At 39.7% G+C, this 19635-nt stretch overlaps 1 protein-coding gene across 4 annotated transcripts in view; it reads right to left on the bottom strand.

Annotated features, from left to right (window-relative positions):
- ACOXL (acyl-CoA oxidase like) overlaps nt 1-19635 on the bottom strand; it is a 367866-nt gene that overhangs the window by 82605 nt on the left and 265626 nt on the right. Inside the window, exon 13 of one of the 4 annotated variants that reach the window (XM_059942315.1) lies at nt 19577-19633. The exons of the other annotated variants lie outside the window; for them this stretch is intronic. Coding sequence (XP_059798298.1) covers nt 19583-19633 — 51 coding nt within the window. The 3' untranslated portion in view covers nt 19577-19582. Of the gene's footprint in view, nt 1-19576; nt 19634-19635 lie in introns of those variants that run through there. 4 annotated transcript variants of the gene reach the window in all.

The raw sequence follows: 19635 nt of genomic DNA, 5'->3' as shown, positions 1-19635 counted from the left end.
TCTGTCTTGTCTTTGTGTGTGTGGGGGTGTGGGGGTGTGGTCCACATATATTTTTCTGCCTTCCAGTATTTTTTAATATCTATCTTTTTTTCGTCTTTCTGTATTTCTCTCCCGAAATGACTCCTTTCTCTCTTTTTTGGTAACCTTACTTCTCCACTTCTCCCTTGTCTATATTTTTAATGTTTCTGGAGTTTTCTGCCTTTCTGTATTTTTTCTATTTTGTTGGGTTTTTGTTTTTCTATTTTTTCCCTCTCCTATCATATTTCTATGTCTGCATTTCTGTCTTTTTTTCCTGTGTCATTTGAGCTGTCTTTTCTCCTGACCCCTCTGTCCCTCTTTCCTTACGTGTTTGCCCACCATGTTATTTCTCCCTTTTCTCTTCAGGTTTGTTTCCAGATTAAGCTTGGTTCCCTCTAGGTGGCTTTGAGCAGAGGACCCCCTTCCTGCCACCTGCAGCCTCTCTCCCTGAACTCTGCCCTCTCCCCAATTCTGCCGCCCTCTTCCTGCACCAATGGGCAGGTGCTGGTTTGTCTCTCACTAGCTTCTCAAAGAAAGCAGGGCGGTTGGGTCCACCAGCTGTCAGCTCACTGGTGGCTTCCTGAACTGGGAATATGGGATTCTTGATACCTTTACCCTAAGCTTTGAACCTGAGCTACAATTCCAGGAGAGCCAGTTAAATAAATCTCAGACAACATCCTACTATATACGCAAAGTATATATATGTGTGTGTGTGTATATATATATATATGAGAAAGGACACAGGAGGTCACCCTTATGTCCACTGTTCCAGCTTGTTTCCTATGAGGATAAGTAAATGTTCTCAAGATGCCCCAGAGAGGGCTGTGTCCTGGCTTTGGGGACCTGAGGGGAGGGGCCAGCCGTGAGGTTCATGCTCATCTCAGAGCCTGGGTCAGAGTTTGAACCCAGGGCCCTTGCCTCTACCACCCCACCCCACCTTGAGACCCTTGCTGGGCCCCAGCTCTGCACTAAGCTCACTGCACCAGAATCCCCCCTTCCCTCCGAAGGTGGCAGGTGGCAGCGTTGCAGGGCTGAGGGGGTGGAAGAGCCCTTGTGTGGGGAGATGAGTCACCTGGGTGCAAGGCTGGGATTCCCACAGAAACACACCGTGAGAACGATGGCTGCTATGATAGTATGAAGGTGCCCAGCATTGGGGACCTCTCCAACACACCCACGTGCTCCGCAGCGCTGGCCGTGGATGGTGAAGACATTCTGGTTTTAGGGTGAGTCCCAGGAAAGTCCAGTAACTGTCCCTAGACCTGGAACACAGATGTATCTGGTCTGCCAGGGCGTGCCTTGTCCCCAGCTGCCAACAAAGCTGTGTGAGCGCAGACCTGGCCCCCTTCCCTCGGCCCTCGCTGTTCACACAGAGGGCTCCCCCACAGACAGCCTGGGCCACAGCAGCAGAGAAAGCGTCCTCCCCTACGGTGCTGGGAGCAGGTTCTCCATAAGCGTGCATTCAAAGGCTCCCCTCCACCCTGAACCGTCCAATCTCAGAGCACTCCCTCCGCTGCTTCAGAGATGTGCACGTCCCCTTCTCTCCCCCTCCCCCACCGGCAGCTCCCCCTCCCCCAGGTTCCCCGCTCTGGTCTCTCTCCTGCCAAGTGGGCACATCCATCCATCGGAGCCCTTGCCACGCTGCTCTGACCAGGGCAGGACTGCGACCTGCCTGGCACCCAGCCCAGTGGTCAGGGCCAATGGGCACATGAAGGACCCTCCCACACAGACGCTGGGAGTCGAGGTAGATTCCAGGGAAAGGGGTGAAATGAAACTGGATTCAGAGGGCATTGAAATAGCGAGAGGAAATTCAGTAGAGAGGAGTATACACAGCAAGGTGTGTGGGGCTCCAGGTCAGCCTTCTCACTGCACGGCAGCTACAGCGTCTGCAGCTTTTGGGGGGATTGCCAGGGTCTCTGCAGACTCTTCTCTCACCTGCACTGTCCTCCAAGCTCTGGTCTGGGGCCTGGCAATATGAACAGACCCCAAAGACAGAGCCCTTTCCTAGCGAAGACCTGACTAATTTTGTCAGGCACATAAAAGATCCAGGAGTGGGGATGGGCAGGGGGGACACACATGTTTGATCTGACCTGTTTCTGAATCTTTTCGCCATTAAAGCTTGACTGAAATTGTCAAAACATGAAATCAATAAGGTCTTGGCAAAAGGCTCCTATAATTGAATACATTACTTCCCAATTTCTCCTCCTTTTCCCTTTTAGTGTCAAATGAAGTGTCTGCTTCTTATTACTTACCCTTTCAGAAGAGAAAACAATTGTTGGATGATACAACCTCTTTGGTCACGTAAGCGTACATTTGAATACATGCTTCTGAAATCGATCTTGATCATTTTCAACAACAGATATGCAAACAAACAAATGTTGGATGCCGTCTTCCTTTCTTACAGTGTCCTCATTTCACAAGTTCCTTCTAATGTTCCGGTGGATGGAGGGATAGAGGTAGGGGTGGGGGTGGGAATCAGGAAACCATAAATAGATTTAACAGGCACCAAAGCGTGCATTTGGAGTACCGTCAGCTAGAAAGATCTTGTTTCAATAACACGATCTTCGCATTTAGCTGAAGACTACGTTATGGAGTCTGACTGCCCTTAGTGACTGCTTAAAGCTGACATAAGGCAGAATAACGTACATTTAATACGTGAAAGAAATTAGCCCTCAAGATCTTTGTTTCCTGAATCTCTGCAGCAGCTCAGTTGGTGCTTGGCACACAAGACAGCTGGAGGAGGCCTTCCTGGGGCGGTGAGGGAAAGGCAAGGGGTACAGCACGCAGAAAACTCACCCCGTGGGGGTCTAGAGTGAACTCAGGGAACAAGCGATTGGGACGGAGAGCACAGAACCCACTGCAATTTGGACTCCTCAGGGCTCTGCGTTTCCATGTCCACGAATGGCATCCTATCTTCCCCAGCCACAAACGGGAGCCCCAGGGGCATTCTTGACTCCACCTTCAGCTTCCTCCCCGTTAAACTATCACAAGTCTCACCGACCACCCCTCATGCTCACGGCCACCACGCCCCAGGTCAGGCTGGATCCCAACTCTTCTGGGATGATGGTTACTGTGGCCTTCTAAAGAGTCACCCTCTCAGCCCTGACTCCAGAACGATCTTCCTGACACCAACGTGCTCAGGCCATGACCCCCATCACTTGCAGGGAAGGTGGAAGGTTCTCAACCCCGCACTCGGGGCGCACAAGGCTCCCCGCAGTGAGGACCCGCCGTCACCGCCACAGTCACCCTCCGGCCAGCCTCTCCAGCCTGGGAACTGGGATGCCGATGTCTCGAGGCTCAGCCTGAGCCTGACAGTCACTCGTTCACGTCACATGCCTCGCCTCCGAGGTCCTGCTCCCCTTGCCGGGGGATGGTGTGAAAGGGCGTGCTCTGCCGGTCCCCACGCAGGACTCAGCTCAAGGACGCTCCTTCCGAGAGCCACCCGACACAGAAAATGGGGCGGCCCCCTCTCTGCTCCAGACCCCTCTCACTGCACATCCCCCCTGACCCTAACCGCCACCCATCGCTCCAGCTGAGAGTCCGTGCCTTAGTCAGCTTTGAAGCCCCAGGACTCACACGGTGCATGGCGCGCTATGTCATCGAGCAGCAGCATATGTCATACAAGGAACTATTCAGTAAAAATTCAAACGTTTACAGGCCTTCTTTTTTTTTCTTAATTGTTTATTTAAATCTATATATCTGAAGCTCCGATGAAGCACTTTTATTTCACTCTCACTCAGAGGCTTCTATGTTTGGCTAACCTTTTGGAATTCTGAAACAGCACCCATCTCATTATGTTGAGACAACCACTGCGTGAGCCTCTGTGTGCTCCTGCGTGCTCAGCAGGGAGAGGGCTTTGAGACACTGTGAGTAAGGGGTGAATTAACACTAGGGGTTAAAACACAACAAAACAGCCTATTCGGAAAGCCTGAGCTGTTGGCGAGCAGGAAAGGAAGAGTAGCAGGTCGCCGAGAGCTGCCACATGAAATTCTAGGGTCAATAGGGGGTGATCTGTCCCACCGCCAGGCTGCTAAGCTGATGAGGGGATGGGCTGGACTTAACCCTGGCTGACTTGGGAGGCCAGGCTGGGAGGTGTTAAGCCCTTTATAGGGACATATGTGATTCCCTCCTTTGCATTATGCTGTGTCCTAATGTCATACACCTGTGAGCTTGGTCCCACGTTCCTCATGGAGGCCCCTGCAGCCTGGCAACTTTGCTGTTTCCCTTTTCTTAGTCCTGCTATCAGGGTGTTGGTTGTAGGCAAAGTGCTGGGCCCTAGGCTGTCTCTCATCACAGCAAGAACTTGACAAATGTCCTGATCCCAGCTGACCATAATGGTCTGCCCACTGGCCTTGAGGAAGGGCAGAATAAATAGAATAATAGGCTCATTGCTGTTCACCCAAATTCTACGGTTTCCAGTAGCATCAAGCCCCAGGATGTGTCAACCCCCTAATCACAGAGAACTTCAAGAAACTGTTGTTAAAGCCCATAGTGAACATCATACTTGACAGTGAAAGGTTGAAAGCTTTTCCTCTAAGGTCAGGAATAAGATAAGGATGCCCACGCTCGCCATCCTTATTCAACATAGTACTGGAAGTCCTAGCCAGAACAATTAGGCAAGAAAGAAATAGAGGCATCCAAATTGGAAAAGAAGAAGTAAAATAGTTTCTATTTGCAGATGATATGAGCTTATATATAGAATATCCTAAAGAGTCCCCCCAAAAACATTATAACTAATAAATGAATTCAGTAAAGTTGTAGGATACAAAGTCAAAATACAGAAATCAGTTGCATTTTTCTACACTAACAGTGCAATATCTGAAAAAGAAATAAAAACAATCTCATTTAGAGTTGCATCAAAACCCAATAAATTAACCAAGGAAGTGAAAGATCTGTACATTGAAAACTATAAGATGAAATAAATTGAAGAAGACAAAAATAAATGAAACAATATACTATGTTCATGGATCAGAAAAATTAACATTGTTAAAATGTCCATACTACCCAAAGCAATCTATAGATTCAAAGCAAACCCTATCAAAAGTGGGTTTTTTTTCCCCAGAAATAGGAAAAAAAAGTCCTAAAATTCATATGGGACCACAAAAGACCTCAAATAACCACAACAACGCTGAGAAAAAACAAAACTGGAGATATCAAACTTTGAGATTTCAAACTATATTACAAAGCTACAGTAATCAAAACAGTGTGGTGCTGTCATAAAAACAGGACACACAGAGCAATGGAACAGAATCAAGAGCCCAGAAATAAAGCTATGCATGTATGGTCAACTAATATTTGACAAGAGAGCCATGAATACACAATGGGGAAAGGATAGTCTCTTCAAAAAAAATATGTAGAAGAGTGAAATTAGACCCCTATCTTACACCACTTACAAAAATTAACTAGAAATGGATTATAGACTTAAATATTAAGACCTGAAACCATAAAACTCCTAGAAGAAAACAATGTCTTGACAACAATTTTTTTGGATTTGACACCAAAAGCACAAGTAATAAAAGCAAAAATAAAGAAGTGGGACTACATCAAACTAAAAAGCTTCCACACAGCAAAAGAAACAAATCAACAAAATGAAAAGGCAACTTGCAGAATGGGTGAAAATATCTGCAAACCATCTATGTGATAAGAGGTTAATACCCAAAATATATAAGAAACTCATACAACTCAATTGTTTAAAAAAGCCCCAAAACCAAATAATCCAATTTTTAAAATGGGCAGGTGACCTGAATAGACATTTTTCCAAAGAAGACATACAAATGGCCAAAAGGTACTTGAAAAGATGCTCAACATCACTAATTATCAGGGGAATACAAATCAAAACCACAATGAGGTATCACCTCATACCTGTTAGAATGGCTATAATCAAAAAGACAAGAGATAAAAAGTGTTGGTGAGGATGTGGAGAAAAAGGAATCCTTGTGCACTGTTGGTGGGGATGTAAATTGGTACAGCCCCTATGGAAAATAGTATGGAGGGTCCTAAAAAAATTAAAAATGGAACTACCATATGATCCAGAAATCCCACTTCTGGGCATTTATCTGAAGGAAATGAAATCACTATCTCGAAGAGATATCTGTGCTCCTATGTTCATTGCAGCATTATTTACACAAACCAAGATATGGAAGCAACCTAAGTGTTCGTATATATACATATATATATACCCACACATATATATACAATGGAATATTATTCAGCATAAGAAAGAAGGAAATCCTGCCATTTGCAACCACACAGATAGACCCTGAGGTCATTATGATAAGTAAAATAAGTCAGACATAGAAAAACAAACACTGTACGATCTCATTTATATGTGGAATCTAAAAAAGCTGAAGTCATAGAAGCAGAGTAGAATGGTGGCTGTCAGGGGCTGGGGGCAGGAGAAATGGACACATGTTGGTCAAAGGGTACAAACTTCCAGTTACAAGAGGAATAAGTTCTGGGGATCTAATGTATAGCATGGTGACTATAGCTAACACTATTATACTACATACTTGTAAGTTGCTAGAAAGTAGATCCTAAATGTCTCCCTTTCCACCAAAAATGTAATTATGTGAGCTGATGGGAGTGTTAACTAACACTATTGTGGTAATCAGTGTACTATATATGAATCATCACATTGTACACCTTAAAATTACACAATGTTCTATGTCAATTATATCCAACAAAGCTGAAAAAAAAGGAGAGACCCCCCCCCCGCAAAAGAAACTGTTGTTCAGTATTCAGTCACTTATACCAAGTCAAACTCACCAGTAATTAGGGTGCCATAAACTAGAAAAATTTCATTTCTATGGTATGCTCTTCAACCATGAGCCCAGAGTTTGGTACATGTCCCCATAGATCTGCCTCTCTCTGAAACTAAGCTGTCTTATCCCCTTGTCCTATCTGGGTGACTTGCCCAATGGTCCATGCCTGGGCCTTCCTTACCACCTTGGTCAGGGCCCTGCTTCCTGGGGTCCAGCCTCTGGGATGTAAGATCTCTAATAGAAGGTTCAGAATCTCTAGGGTATGTCTGCCTGACTTTAGGGCAGCCCTCAATAGCTCACCTCTTGCCAGACTCCTGTGACCCTGGACACTGGCCCAGACCTCCCCCGTCATCTGTCACCATGCTCTTTGGATTCCATGCTGCTGGCTGGCCTGGGCACCCACAACTGTGTTTTGGTGTGACACTGAAAATTGTCTAGCACAGAACTGACACTCGGTGAATGTTGTTGCCATTAGCCATTTCTTCTTTTCCCCAATTAGTGTATCAAGATTCAGCAGCTGAATCTTGGAAACTTCTAAGTTTCCAATTTCATATACAAAAAAATGGTAAGTGCCTGTAATGCAAACAACCTAAATGCTGTGAGGCACCACTTAAGTTATATCTTTAAATGTTTTAATTGAGGAATAAGAGGCATACAGTCAGATGCATAAATCTTAAGTTGACAGCTTGATGATTTTTTACATGTGTATGTAACCATGTAACCACCCAGGCCAAGGTATAGAAATTTCCCAGACCCCGTTCTGTACTCCCTCTCTGTCAGTACCAGTCTCCCACTCTCTGATCCCCAGATAACCATCTGCTAATTTCACCCCTTCTTGAATGAATGTCATATAAATGGAATCATACATTATTAATTTTTTCTGCCAGGCTTCTTTCACTACACATAACATCTGTAAAATTCACTTATTTGGTTGCATGTAACAGTACTTTATCCCTTTTTTATTGCTGGATACAATTCCGAGGTATGAAGATACCACAACTGGTTTATCCAGACTCACGTTGATGAACATTCGGGTCGTTTCCAGTTTTTGACTATTATTGATACAGCTGTTATAAACATTCTTGTATAAGTCATTTTGTGAGCAGGGTTTCATTTTTCTTGGGTAAATACCTAGGGAGGAAAGTGCTGGTCGTAGGGTGGGTATATAATTAACTTTATAAGGAACTGCCAAACTGTTTTCCAAAATGGGTATTACTATTTTACACTACCAACAGCAATTATGAAAGTTCCCCTTGTTCCATATTGTCACCATGATTGAATTTCATCAATCGTTTTAGTTTAACACACTGCAGTGGGTGTGTCGTGGTATTTCATTGTGGTTTTAATTTCAATTTCCCTGATGACTAATAAGATTGAGAAAAGTTTAATGTGCTCATTACCATTCTTTTATCTTCTTTTGTGAAGTGTCTTTCAAGTCTCTTGTGTAATTTTTCTTAGATTATGTCTTTTTGTTACTAAGTTAGAGGAGGTCTTTATATATTCTGGATAAAAGTCTTTTGTCAGATACATGTGTTGCAAATAATTTCTCCAAGGTCATGGCTTGTCTTTTTGCTTTCTTACTGGTGTCTTTTGGAGAACAATTTTTTTTTTTAATTTTGAAAAAAATCCAATCAATCAATATTTAATTGAATGGTTAGTGCTTTTTATCGTTTTTCTAAGAAATCTTAGTTTACCCCACTGCCAAAGACAGGATATCCTATGTTTTCTTCTAAAAGTTTTATAGTTTTCACTTTCACTTTAAGTCTATGGTCAATTTCAAATTAATTTTTGTGTATTATGTGAGGAATAGGTCAAGGTTCATTTTTTTACCGTTCGGATATTTAGCTGTTTGTTGCACAATTTGCTGAAAAAATTTATCTCTTCATCATTTAATTTCCTTTGTACCTTTGTAAAAAATCAAATGAACATATATTTGTGGGTCGATTTCTGGACTCTATGGTGTTCTATTGATCTATTTGTTTATCTTTATGCCAATCCCATACTGCCTGGGTTATCGGAGCATTAGCATTAACTCTAAAATCAGATAGTACAAGGCCTGCACATTCCTTCAAATTTTTTCATAGTTGCTTTGGTTATTTTAGGCTATTTGTATTTCCACATGAATTGTCAAATCAGCTTGTGAGTTTCTACAAAAAGTCCTGCTGCGACTTTGACTGAGATGGTGTTGACTCTAAAGACCAATTTAAGGAAAATGAACATCACAGCAATACTGAATCTTTCCATGCACAAACATGATATACTTTTCCACTTATTTAAGCTTTCTTTAATTACCTTCTGCAATGTCTTATAGTTTTCTATATACAGATCTTGCACTGTTTGAATTTTTATTGTAAAATATATTCCTAAGAACTTCATGTTTTTTAATGATATTGTAAATTTAATTTAATTTTACATTTTGTTTTCCAATTGTTTATTGATAGTGTATAAAAATAAAATTTATTTTGCATACTGAGTTTGTATCCTGTAACCGTGTATTGATTTACTAGTTCTGGTAGAGTTTGGGGGTATTTTTGGTGAAGTCTTTCATATTTTTTATTTAAACAACTATTTCATCTGCAAATTAAGACAGATTTATTTCTTCCTTTACAATACTTGTCATTTATTTCTTTTTATTGCCTAGCTGTTGCACAGCTAGGACCTCCAGTGTAATGTCAAATAGAAGTGGTGAAAGTGGACATTCTCACCTTGTTCTCCCTCTTAGTGAGGAAAGCGGGCAATATTTCTCCATTAGATATGTTAACTATAGGTTTACTGTAGATGTGCTGTTTCAAAATTGAGGAAATGAGTTTCTATTTCTAGTTTGCTAAGACTTTTTATAACCATGAACTGATGTTGGAGGTTGTCAAATTTTTTTCTGCATTATATAATCACATAATTTTTCTCCTTTATTTTGTCAATGTTGTAGATTTCATTGATATTTGAATGTTAAATCAACACTGCATTCTTGGAGTAAACACCACTTGGTGACATATTTTTCTTTGTATATATATTGCTGGATGCCATCTTTAATATTTTATTATACATTTCTACCTATGTAATGAAAATATTGGTTTATAATTTTTTCTTTGCAATGTACTTATTAGTTCTCATACCAGTATTATATGGGTTTTTGAAAGAGTTTTGTGTAAGACTGGTATAATTTTGTCTTCAAATGTTTGATAGGATTCAACAGAAAACCATCTGGACCTAGAGCTTTCTTTGTAGAATGTTTCCATCACAAATTAAATTCATTTAATAGATATTTTTAGCTCCCCCCGTTTGTTTTTTTGCTTGCTCTTGAAAGTTGTGTTTTTCCAGGAATTTGTTCTAAGTTCTTTAATTTATGTGCATAAAGTTGTTCATAATATTCCCTTATTGTATTTTAATCTCTGTCCTATATGTTATGATATTCCCTCTTTCATTCTTGATCTTGTTAGCTAGTCCTTTATCTCTTTTTCTCTTGATCTGTCTTGCTAGGGATCAATCAATTTTTAATCATTTCAAAGAACAGACTTTTAGGTTTGTTGCTTTTCTCTAGAGTTTATTTTCTACTTTATCGATTTCTCTCTAATCTTTATCATTCCCTTTATGCTACTTACTTCGCTCTTCTTTTTCTAGCTCTTAAGGTGGAAACTTACATCATTTACTTAAACCTTTTTTTATTTTCTAAGATAAACGCTTCAAGCTATAAATTTCCCTCTGAGGACTCTTTTCACTACACCCACCAAATCTGATATGTTTTGCTTTCATTATCGTTCAGTTTGAAATATTGTCTAACTCCCCTAGAGAATCCTTCTTGGATTCACGGAAATGAGTTGCTTAATATTTATTTCGGAGATTTTTCCAGATATCTTTTTGTTATTGATCTCTAATTTAACTCCATTATCAATAGGGAAAATATTCTGTATTATTTTGATATTTTAAAATTTTTATTGAGATTTGTCTTACGAACAGCAACTGTAGTTCTGGGTGTAGTTTTCAATAAATGTCTATAAATGCGAAATAGATAGAGTTGGATGATAGTGTTGTTCACATCTTTTAAGCCATATTGAATTCCTGTCTATTTCTTTCACCAATTATTGGATTTGTCTGTTTCTCCCTTTGGTTCTGTCAATTTCTGCTTCACGCTTTTTTTTTTTTTTTTTTTTTGGCCAGGCCACATGGTATGTGGGATTTTAGTTCTCAAACCAGGGATCGAACCCATGCTCCCTGCAGTGGGAGCATCGATGCTTAAACCCTGGAACGTCAGGGAAGTTCCCCTGCTTTATGTATTTTGAATGTCTGTTATGGTGCATACCTATTTCAGATTATTGCCTTCTTGATGAAGTGGTCTTTTAATCTTCATGAAATGACCCTCTTTATCCTTGGTAACACTCTTTGTCTTAAAGTTTGCTTTATCTGATATTAATTTAGGCTCTCATGTTCTAGTTGCAAGCTATATCTTTTTCTTGTCTGTATCTTTATCTTCAAAGCATACAGATGAGATTTTGCTTATTTTAAACCCCATATGACAATTTAATTGCTTTTTAATGGGAATGTTCAGTCCATTTATATTTAATATAGTTACTGATAATGTTGGGTATAAGTCTACTATACTACTATGGTATGTCTGTCTCCTTAGGTCATTAGTTTTTGTTCCTTCTTCCATGCCTTCTTCCAGATTAACTGAGGATTTTACTTTTTTGTCTCAGTTTACCTTCTCTATTAAAATATATATTTTTTACTATGACAGTCTGCCTTTAATTAATAACAATTCATGTATAACATAAGAACCTTATAATAGTATAATTCCAAGTACTTTAAATCCCATCTTTTGTGCTAAGGTGCCATACATTTTACTTCCATATACATTATAAAACCAAAATAACTACAATTACGTTTGCTTTAAATAGCCAATTGAATTCTAAAAAGTTTAAGACAAGAAGGAAGGTGTCATTAATATTTACCTACACATTTTGCATTTTCACTGTTCATCTTTCCTTTAGGTTTAAATTTCCATGCAATTTCATTTTGTTCAGCTTGAAGAAACTTCCTTAACATTTCTTCTAGTACAGGTCTGCTTATGACAAATTTTCTCAGCTTTCCTTTACCTGAAAATGCCTTAAATCATTTTTGATACATATCTTTGCTGGCTCTAAAACTCTAGGGAGAAAGTTGGTTTTTTTTTTTTCCAGCACTTTAGAGATATCTTTTCCACTGTCTTCTGGCTCTACAATTTCTAATGAAAGTCAACCATCATTCTTATCATTTCTTTTCTGTTTCTAATGTTCCTTCTTCTCTGGCTACTTTTACAATTTATTCTTTATCTTTTATTTTCAGCAGTTTTACTATGATGTGCTTCTGTTTTTATGTTTGGTTGGTTAGTTGGTTTCAATCCTCTCTGTCTGAATCTTGTGAGCTTTCTGGATTTGTGTGCTGTCATTTTTTAAAAAATTGGCTGATACCTTTTCTGTTCCATTCTGTCTTATCTTTCTCTGAGACTCCAAGTGCATGTATATTAGAGTGTGTGATTCTGTCCCACAGGTCACTAAGGCTCTGTTCATTTTTATCAATCTTTTTCTCTCTGAGCTTTAGCTCAAAGGATTTCTATTGATGTCTTCATGTTCACTGACATTTTCCTCTGTTGCGTCCAATCTGTTGTTAATTCCACCCAATTAATTTTTTTAATTAATTAATTAATTTTTTTGGCTGCATTGGGTCTTTGCTGCTGTGTGCAGGCTTTCTCTAGATGTGGCGAGCGGGGGCTACTCTTCGTTGTAGTATGCGGGCTTCTCATTGTGGTGACTTCTCTTGTTGTGGAGCATGGGCTCTAGGCGCGCGGGCCTCAGTAGTCGTGGCATGCAGGCTCAGTAGTTGTGGCTCGCAGGCTCTAGAGCGCAGGCTCAGTAGCTGTGGCACATGGGCTTAGTTGCTCCGCGGCATGTGGGATCTTCCCAGACCAGGGCTTGAACCCGTGTCCCCTGCATTGGCAGGCAGACTCTTAACCACTGCGCCACCAGGGAAGTCCCAATTTTTTATTTATAGTATTGTATTTTTCAGTTCTATCCCGCTTGGGTTTTTAAAATATACAAAATTTCCAAAAGTCTCCTGAAAATTTCATTTATTATGTCCTGTCCACTCTTTAATAAATTCATCGTATTTTTTAAAAAGTGCTTGTCTTCTAATTTCAACACTGGAGTTATTTTTGGTGTCTTTTTCTATCGACTGATTTTTCTCTTGATTATGGATTACATGTTCCAACTTGTTCACATGTCTGGTAATATTTTATTGTATATTGGACACTGTATATACTACTCATTCTAGATCCTGTTATTTTCCTCTAAAGAGTGTTGAGTTTTATTCCAGCATGCTGTTAAATCAGTAGCAGATAAACTTGAATCTGTAGAGGCTTGGTTTAATTCGTTGTCAGGAAGAATCTTTTTGGTTTTGCCTTTAGTATCTTTTAATTCTACTTGTAGTCCTTGAGGAAATCCCCTTTCCTGGGTCATAGGTTTTTATACCTAAGGCATGGCCCTTCTGGTGTTCCACTGGAAAGCTTTCCATACCTCTCTAACTGGGCAGAACTCAAACTACATATTCTGTGTCCTATGTGGTAGGCAACAGTTGAATTCTCTGCTCAGCTTTTTAAGTCTTTCAAATGAAGGATCCCTTGCTCTCTGGAGTCTTGTCCACCTATGCATATTTCAGATATCAGTTAAAGATTTGAGTAGTGTTAATACACATATTTTGAAGTTTCCCTCTCTATGGCTCCCTTTTTTTAAATTTCCCCCTTCAATTTTCAGTCTTTCTGACAGTCCCAAACTCTATCTGCTGACTCCTCAGGACATTAAGATTGAGGTTCCCATGTGGTAACTTCTTCTTTAACCTAAATGTAGGGAAAGGCTTTCTCTCTGTTAAAATCCATTTGACTACACAGAAGTTAAACACCTTTTTGCATGGCAAAAATTACCATGAACAATGTCAAAAGACAAGTGACAAACTGGAAGAAATTTTTGCAATATGACAAAGGTATAAGATCCTTAATATAGAAAATTATTGTACAAAAATACCAAAATCCCTATGGATAAATGGGAAGCTAATATGAACAAATGATACCTGAAAAATATGTTAAAATAGCTCTCACATAGATGAAAAACTATTCAAACTCACTCATAATTAGAGAAATGGAACTTAGACCAATATAGACATATAATTTCTAACCTATCAAATTGGCAAAAATAAAAAAGTATGAGAACACATTCTGTTGATGAGGCTGTGAAGAAATAAACGTTGCTGGGGAGAATGCAAACTGGTACAACCTTCTGAGGGATAATTTGACAATACTTAACCAAACTACATATGCACTTACCTTTGGACCCAGCAATCACACTTCCAGAAATCCACCCTAAAGGTACACCTTAAGCAATACTAAATTTCATATGCATACAATAAAGAGGGGTTGAGTAAGCTACGATACATCCATACAGTGTATTATTCTGCTGTTTTTCTGTTTGTTTGTTTGTTTGTTTAAGAATAAGGTAGATCTCTATGAACTGATATAGAATGCTTTCCAGGACATACTGTTAAGAGGGAAAAAAATACAGAAGAGTATCTATAGTATGTGATCCTTCATGAAAGAGAGAAAACAATATAAGAAAATACAAATGTATCTGATTATTTGTGTGAAAGAAATAAAGGAAGGATAAACCAAAAACTAAATAGTCTGTTCACCTATTGGAGGTATGTGGGGAAAAAAGAGAAGAATGGAAGTGGGGATGTAGGGGTGAGGAAGGAGTGACAGTTCTGAGTATACTTTTTGTACAGCTTTGATTCTTAGAAACTTAGTAATGTTTCATGTAGCCAAAACATGAATGGATTCAAATCAACCAGGATGTTGGGAGATCCCAGAGTAGAATACAAATAGCCACAAATGAACCTAACTGTGTTGCAAATGAATAACACAATCTCACTGAAGGAGAAGGAAAGAACAAGTCAAAGTAATTTTGGAAATACTATTTTGATTAGATACCGTAAGCTAAGTTCACAAAGACAAATACTGTATTCTAGTTGTAAATGTGTTTCTCACAGAGAGATGGGTTAGCAATTCTGAAACTACTTAATGTGTATACTAGGGAAGATCAAATAAGTAAACATAGTAGACAATGAAAGCCAGATTTCTCACTTTCTCAGAGAAAGAAGTTACAAATAGGAAAGAGGGAATGCTTGTGGTTTGGGATTGGAATCAGAACTACCAGTATAAACTCATGGTTTCTAATATATGTGCATACAGATCTGTGTGAGAATGTGTGAGTGAGTAAACCTATATCTACCTTCTAGCTTAGAACAAGCCTAGAAGTAGTGACACTCCAGTAGCAATTAGCACACTCAGCAACCAGATATTGATTTTTAAATACTATTCTCCAATAAAAGGAACCAGGGACTCTTGGAGAAATGGTTGATTACAGGTTGGGCAGGGAAAATATGAGATGAGCCTGGAACATTTTATGGTACCAAAAAATAAGGAAGCGTTTCAAAAAACAAAAAGATGGGGACATATCAAAGAGATACAGGGGCTAGTTAAACTGAGGGAGATCTCAGTGGCCAAAGCTGGAACAATTTGAGCAAGAAAATAAAATATGGTAGAATTGGACATAGCCCAAATATACAATAAATATCCATTAATCCACACTGATATAAATAATAATTAATTGAATAGATAAATCATTAAATCATTGGAGGAGAAGGGACAGCTCTTGCTTCTAATAAAGGAATGTAGCAGGAATGAGAGAAATAGAATCCCCACTAGTAAACACCACAGTATTGATTATTTCCAGAAAGATCCATAGATGATTACTAAAATAGTGGGTGAAAGTTTAAGGAAAAAAATAGTATATTTGCATAACCAAATGTGAGTCTCCTCTTTGCTCTTGGTGACTGCATTCCCTTGAAGAAACCACTAACCATTTTGGTCCTCAGGTTGCCTCCTGAGGGACCCTTCTAGCTCTCACACAAAAAGGAAATGACTGCACCGCCCATGCAGTTATTAGAAATATAACTTCCTCTTCCTTTTCCTACTCATCACTTCCCCTTCTTTCTTTCCTTTCCATTCCCTACCCATAATAGGCTTCCCTAGGAAGAGAATTTAGGTGATCTCTTTGAGAGAAAGATGGAGAAAGTTAGAAGTGAGGGGAAAAGAGAAAATGCAACTCCTAGTATTGACTGGGTTCAAAGCAACTAGAGTAAGAGAGAGGAAAGCATCACAGAACAGCAACATTTCCTATGACCAGAAACAACAAAGGAGCACGGCACACAGGAGGCAGGCACAGGCAGCCTTGGATCTTCCTGCCTGTCCTGTTCCTGCCTCTGGGGTCTCTCAGACCACCACCTACCCCTTCCTCACACCATGTACAGCTACTGGGATGTGGAAGTCAGTCACTCTTTCCCCCTCGCTGAGTTGCAGGAGTTTAAGCCTTAGCTCTCACTGAGAAATGGGTATACGTTCCCCATTAAAGGAATTTCAAGCCCCAGTCAGCAGCGGAGCCTTACTTTTGCATAAGGTGGCCATTGTATAGGCAGCACCCAGTGCTCTGAAGACAAAAAGGCCCCTCCGCCAGCTTGCCCTGGTCTGCTGGTCATCTTCCCAGCCCAACCTGACCACAGGAGTTAGAAGATGCAAGATCAATGCAAACCAGGAACTCAGGAAATTTGGTTTCTAATCCTGTTTCCTGTCTTTGATGATCTGTCTCTGGAATAAAGCTCTTGGCATTTCTGTACCATGAGATTTTTAGTAAAACATCTGCTCTTCAGGTTGCTGTATTGGCTTTTAAAAATGTAACAAACACAACCCAGCTGCTGTTACTCTCTGATTCCTGTCTCCACTCTGAAACTCTCAGAGAAGTACAAGCAAAGCAGACCAGATATTCTCTTTGGGTTCATCGACAATGGCATTTTCCAGCTCCTCTCTGGATCTACCAGACATCACTGGACCAAAGCTCTTGAGGACCTGTGACTGATGAGATTCTGGCAGCCTGACCTCCAGCACGTTCCATGTGTGTGCCATCCAATCACTGATACAGACAGCTCACATTTTCTACAGACAAGAACTCACGTGAGATTCCAAATGCCAACCAGGTGACCTGGGCAAAGAAACTGTTAGTCTAAAATTCTAACAAAATAACTGGCATCATATGTTAGAAAGATAGCCTTCAGAAGTAATATGATTTCATTATATTCTAAAGATCTAAAGAGCTTTAGAGTCTCTCTCTCTCTCTCACACGTGTGCATACACACACACACACACACACACACACACACACACACACACAGCAGTCAGGCTGCACTGACCACAACAATAAAAACTGTAGGTGACTGTTACTTTTCTAAACAGAAAGCTCTATAAAGTTACATCTCCAAAAACTTTATTTCCAGCCTCCACCAATTCTTCTCCAACCAGATCTCAAATTCTGAATATGAAAAAAATAACTTTGGGTAGTTGTTTCCAAGTCAGTTGACTGCCCCTGAATTTTGAGGATGATTCATGATATTCATTTACAAACCACTTCTCTTTCCCTTTTGACTCAGCCTTGCAGTGTGGAGGAAGGCAACATGAATCAGATTTTTAAAATCATTCTTTTCCAGGTGATTCCTACACACCCTGAAATGGGGGAACCACCAGTGCAGTAGAAGAATATTACAGGTGACGAGAGACAGACATGAATAAACTGGTTAACCAGAACAGTTTTCATCCCACCTGAATTATCATCCCTCTATCTGCCCAATTTTTGTTACCCACATTTGAAAATAAACAGTCATCTGTTAAACATATTGATTACTCAGGGGATACATTTTTCTCCCCTAGATTTTTCTCTATAAAATGAAGTCCTTAATAAAATATTCTCAAAGTGACAAGTCATTGTTTATTGTCTCCCCCCCACTCCCCACTAATGGGGAAGTGATGTAGTGACCTTGATGAACAACGTGTGCAGCATGATTTTAGAAAGCTGGAGAAGTGGAGCTTCCAAGACAAGCCATGGGGCTGGACTCCCTCCATGGCCACCACCACACAGAAGGACATTTCCATTTTAAGTTAAATTCTGGCTGCACCAAGGAGGGAAAGGCAGTATCAGATGATAGGTCTTTCGTGAGGACCTAGGGGTCTTGACTCTCTAACTCTGTGAACTTCTAGCCCTTAGAGCTCCCTCCAGGGTAAGAGGGAGATGGGCTTTCTAACACGTGTGAGCTAAGTGTCTCCAAAGTAAAATGTGCATTTGAGGAAAATTAAAGAGTATTACTCAAAAACAAAAGAAAAGCAGACTTCTGGAGCCCACTCATATTTTTGCCTCTTGAAAAGATCCTGAACCAAATCACATGGTTATTTTTACAAGATCTTGGCATTCTAGATGAAATCACCCACCTTTGGACACTGTTCGAAGACTATTCTCCAGACTCCATTTGGGTCAGATGTTCAAATTGCTGACCAGGTCATTTTATTTCCAGATACACCAAATTAATGTAGGTAGACGTAAGCCAACATATAGCTAGCTGAACAAAAAGTTGAGCCAAAAATACAAACTTAAATGTAGAAGTCAAAATTCTTTTCTCTAAGCTTGTAGGTTCTGTCATAATTTAGTACTTATTTCATTATGCCTTGGGCTATAACTAGTGGACTTATCCCAAGGTAGGAGCACATCTTAATAATCTTTGTGGTCTTCCCATGCTTAGCCCTAGAAAACTGTATTGTTTAATGAATATTTAATTGAATTGACTATTAAAATGGTTACACTAATGGTAGTAACTCAGATAATTAACATGAGTGCAAGGTTTATCGTTTCTTAAATGTTTTTTAAGAAACATATTCTATCTTATTTCATCCTTGTAACAAATTTGTATTGTACCTACCCTTATTATCCCAAATTTATGGATATAGAATTGGGATAATAAGGCTCAGAAGCGGTAAGACATAACTGTCTGATTCTAAAACTCTTGTATTTCTTTGCCACGCCACACACCTGTTTGTTTTTTTTTTCTGACCAGAAAACACACTTGTATGTGTGTAAAGTTTTCTTTTCTCAAAATAAGAAAACAGTTCACACTTGTGAACTATTTGTTCTCTGGAAGAGAACTATTTTAAGCAGAAAATAGTTCTGAATATTTAATAAGTACCAGAGAGCATCTAATATGATATGACATACTCCCAGATAAAAGGTGAGACAGCTGGAGAAACAAAGTGTTAAAAAAAATGAGTGTGGACAAATGTGGACCTTGGGGAAGTACAATTTGGTTCAATATTTGTAGAGAACACTTTGGACGTAAAGTCGAAAAACTGCATTGTTAAGAATGTTCATTATGGCACTGTGCATAATCACCAAAAAACTAGGAGTATAGAATATTGGGGGATCATATTCTTATTGACATAGAAAGAATGTCTATGTCATTCCTTATATTATTAGACAGAAATAGTGATTTTAAAAGACTATAATCTCCTTCTGTAATTTTGTTTCAACAAATGTATCAATGCCAAAACTATTACATGATTTTTGCTTTCTGATGCTATATTAGTTACCCATTGCAGTGCAACAAATTGTCTCCAAATTTAGCATCTTAAAACAAAAAAACTGTTATTATCTGACATGGTTTCTGAGGGTTTTTTGATCTGGGCGTGTCTTGATTGGTGCTTCTGGCTCAGGCTCTGCCATGAGGTTGAAGTCAAGTTGTTGACTGCTCCAGGCCTTGCCATCTCTGGAGATGTGAGTAGGGCTAGAGGAAACACTTCAGTGTTCATTCATGTAGATTTGGAAGAAGTTTTGGTTCTTTGCCACATGGGCTGCTCATGACATGACTTCCCCCAGAGTCAGGGATCCAAGAAAGGGAGGGAGAAACT

Source organism: Balaenoptera ricei, chromosome 13 (assembly GCF_028023285.1).
Source record: "Balaenoptera ricei isolate mBalRic1 chromosome 13, mBalRic1.hap2, whole genome shotgun sequence".
NCBI lineage: Eukaryota > Metazoa > Chordata > Mammalia > Artiodactyla > Balaenopteridae > Balaenoptera > Balaenoptera ricei.
Note: the sequence above shows the minus strand (reverse complement) of the source record. Positions and strands in the feature narration are given on the sequence as shown.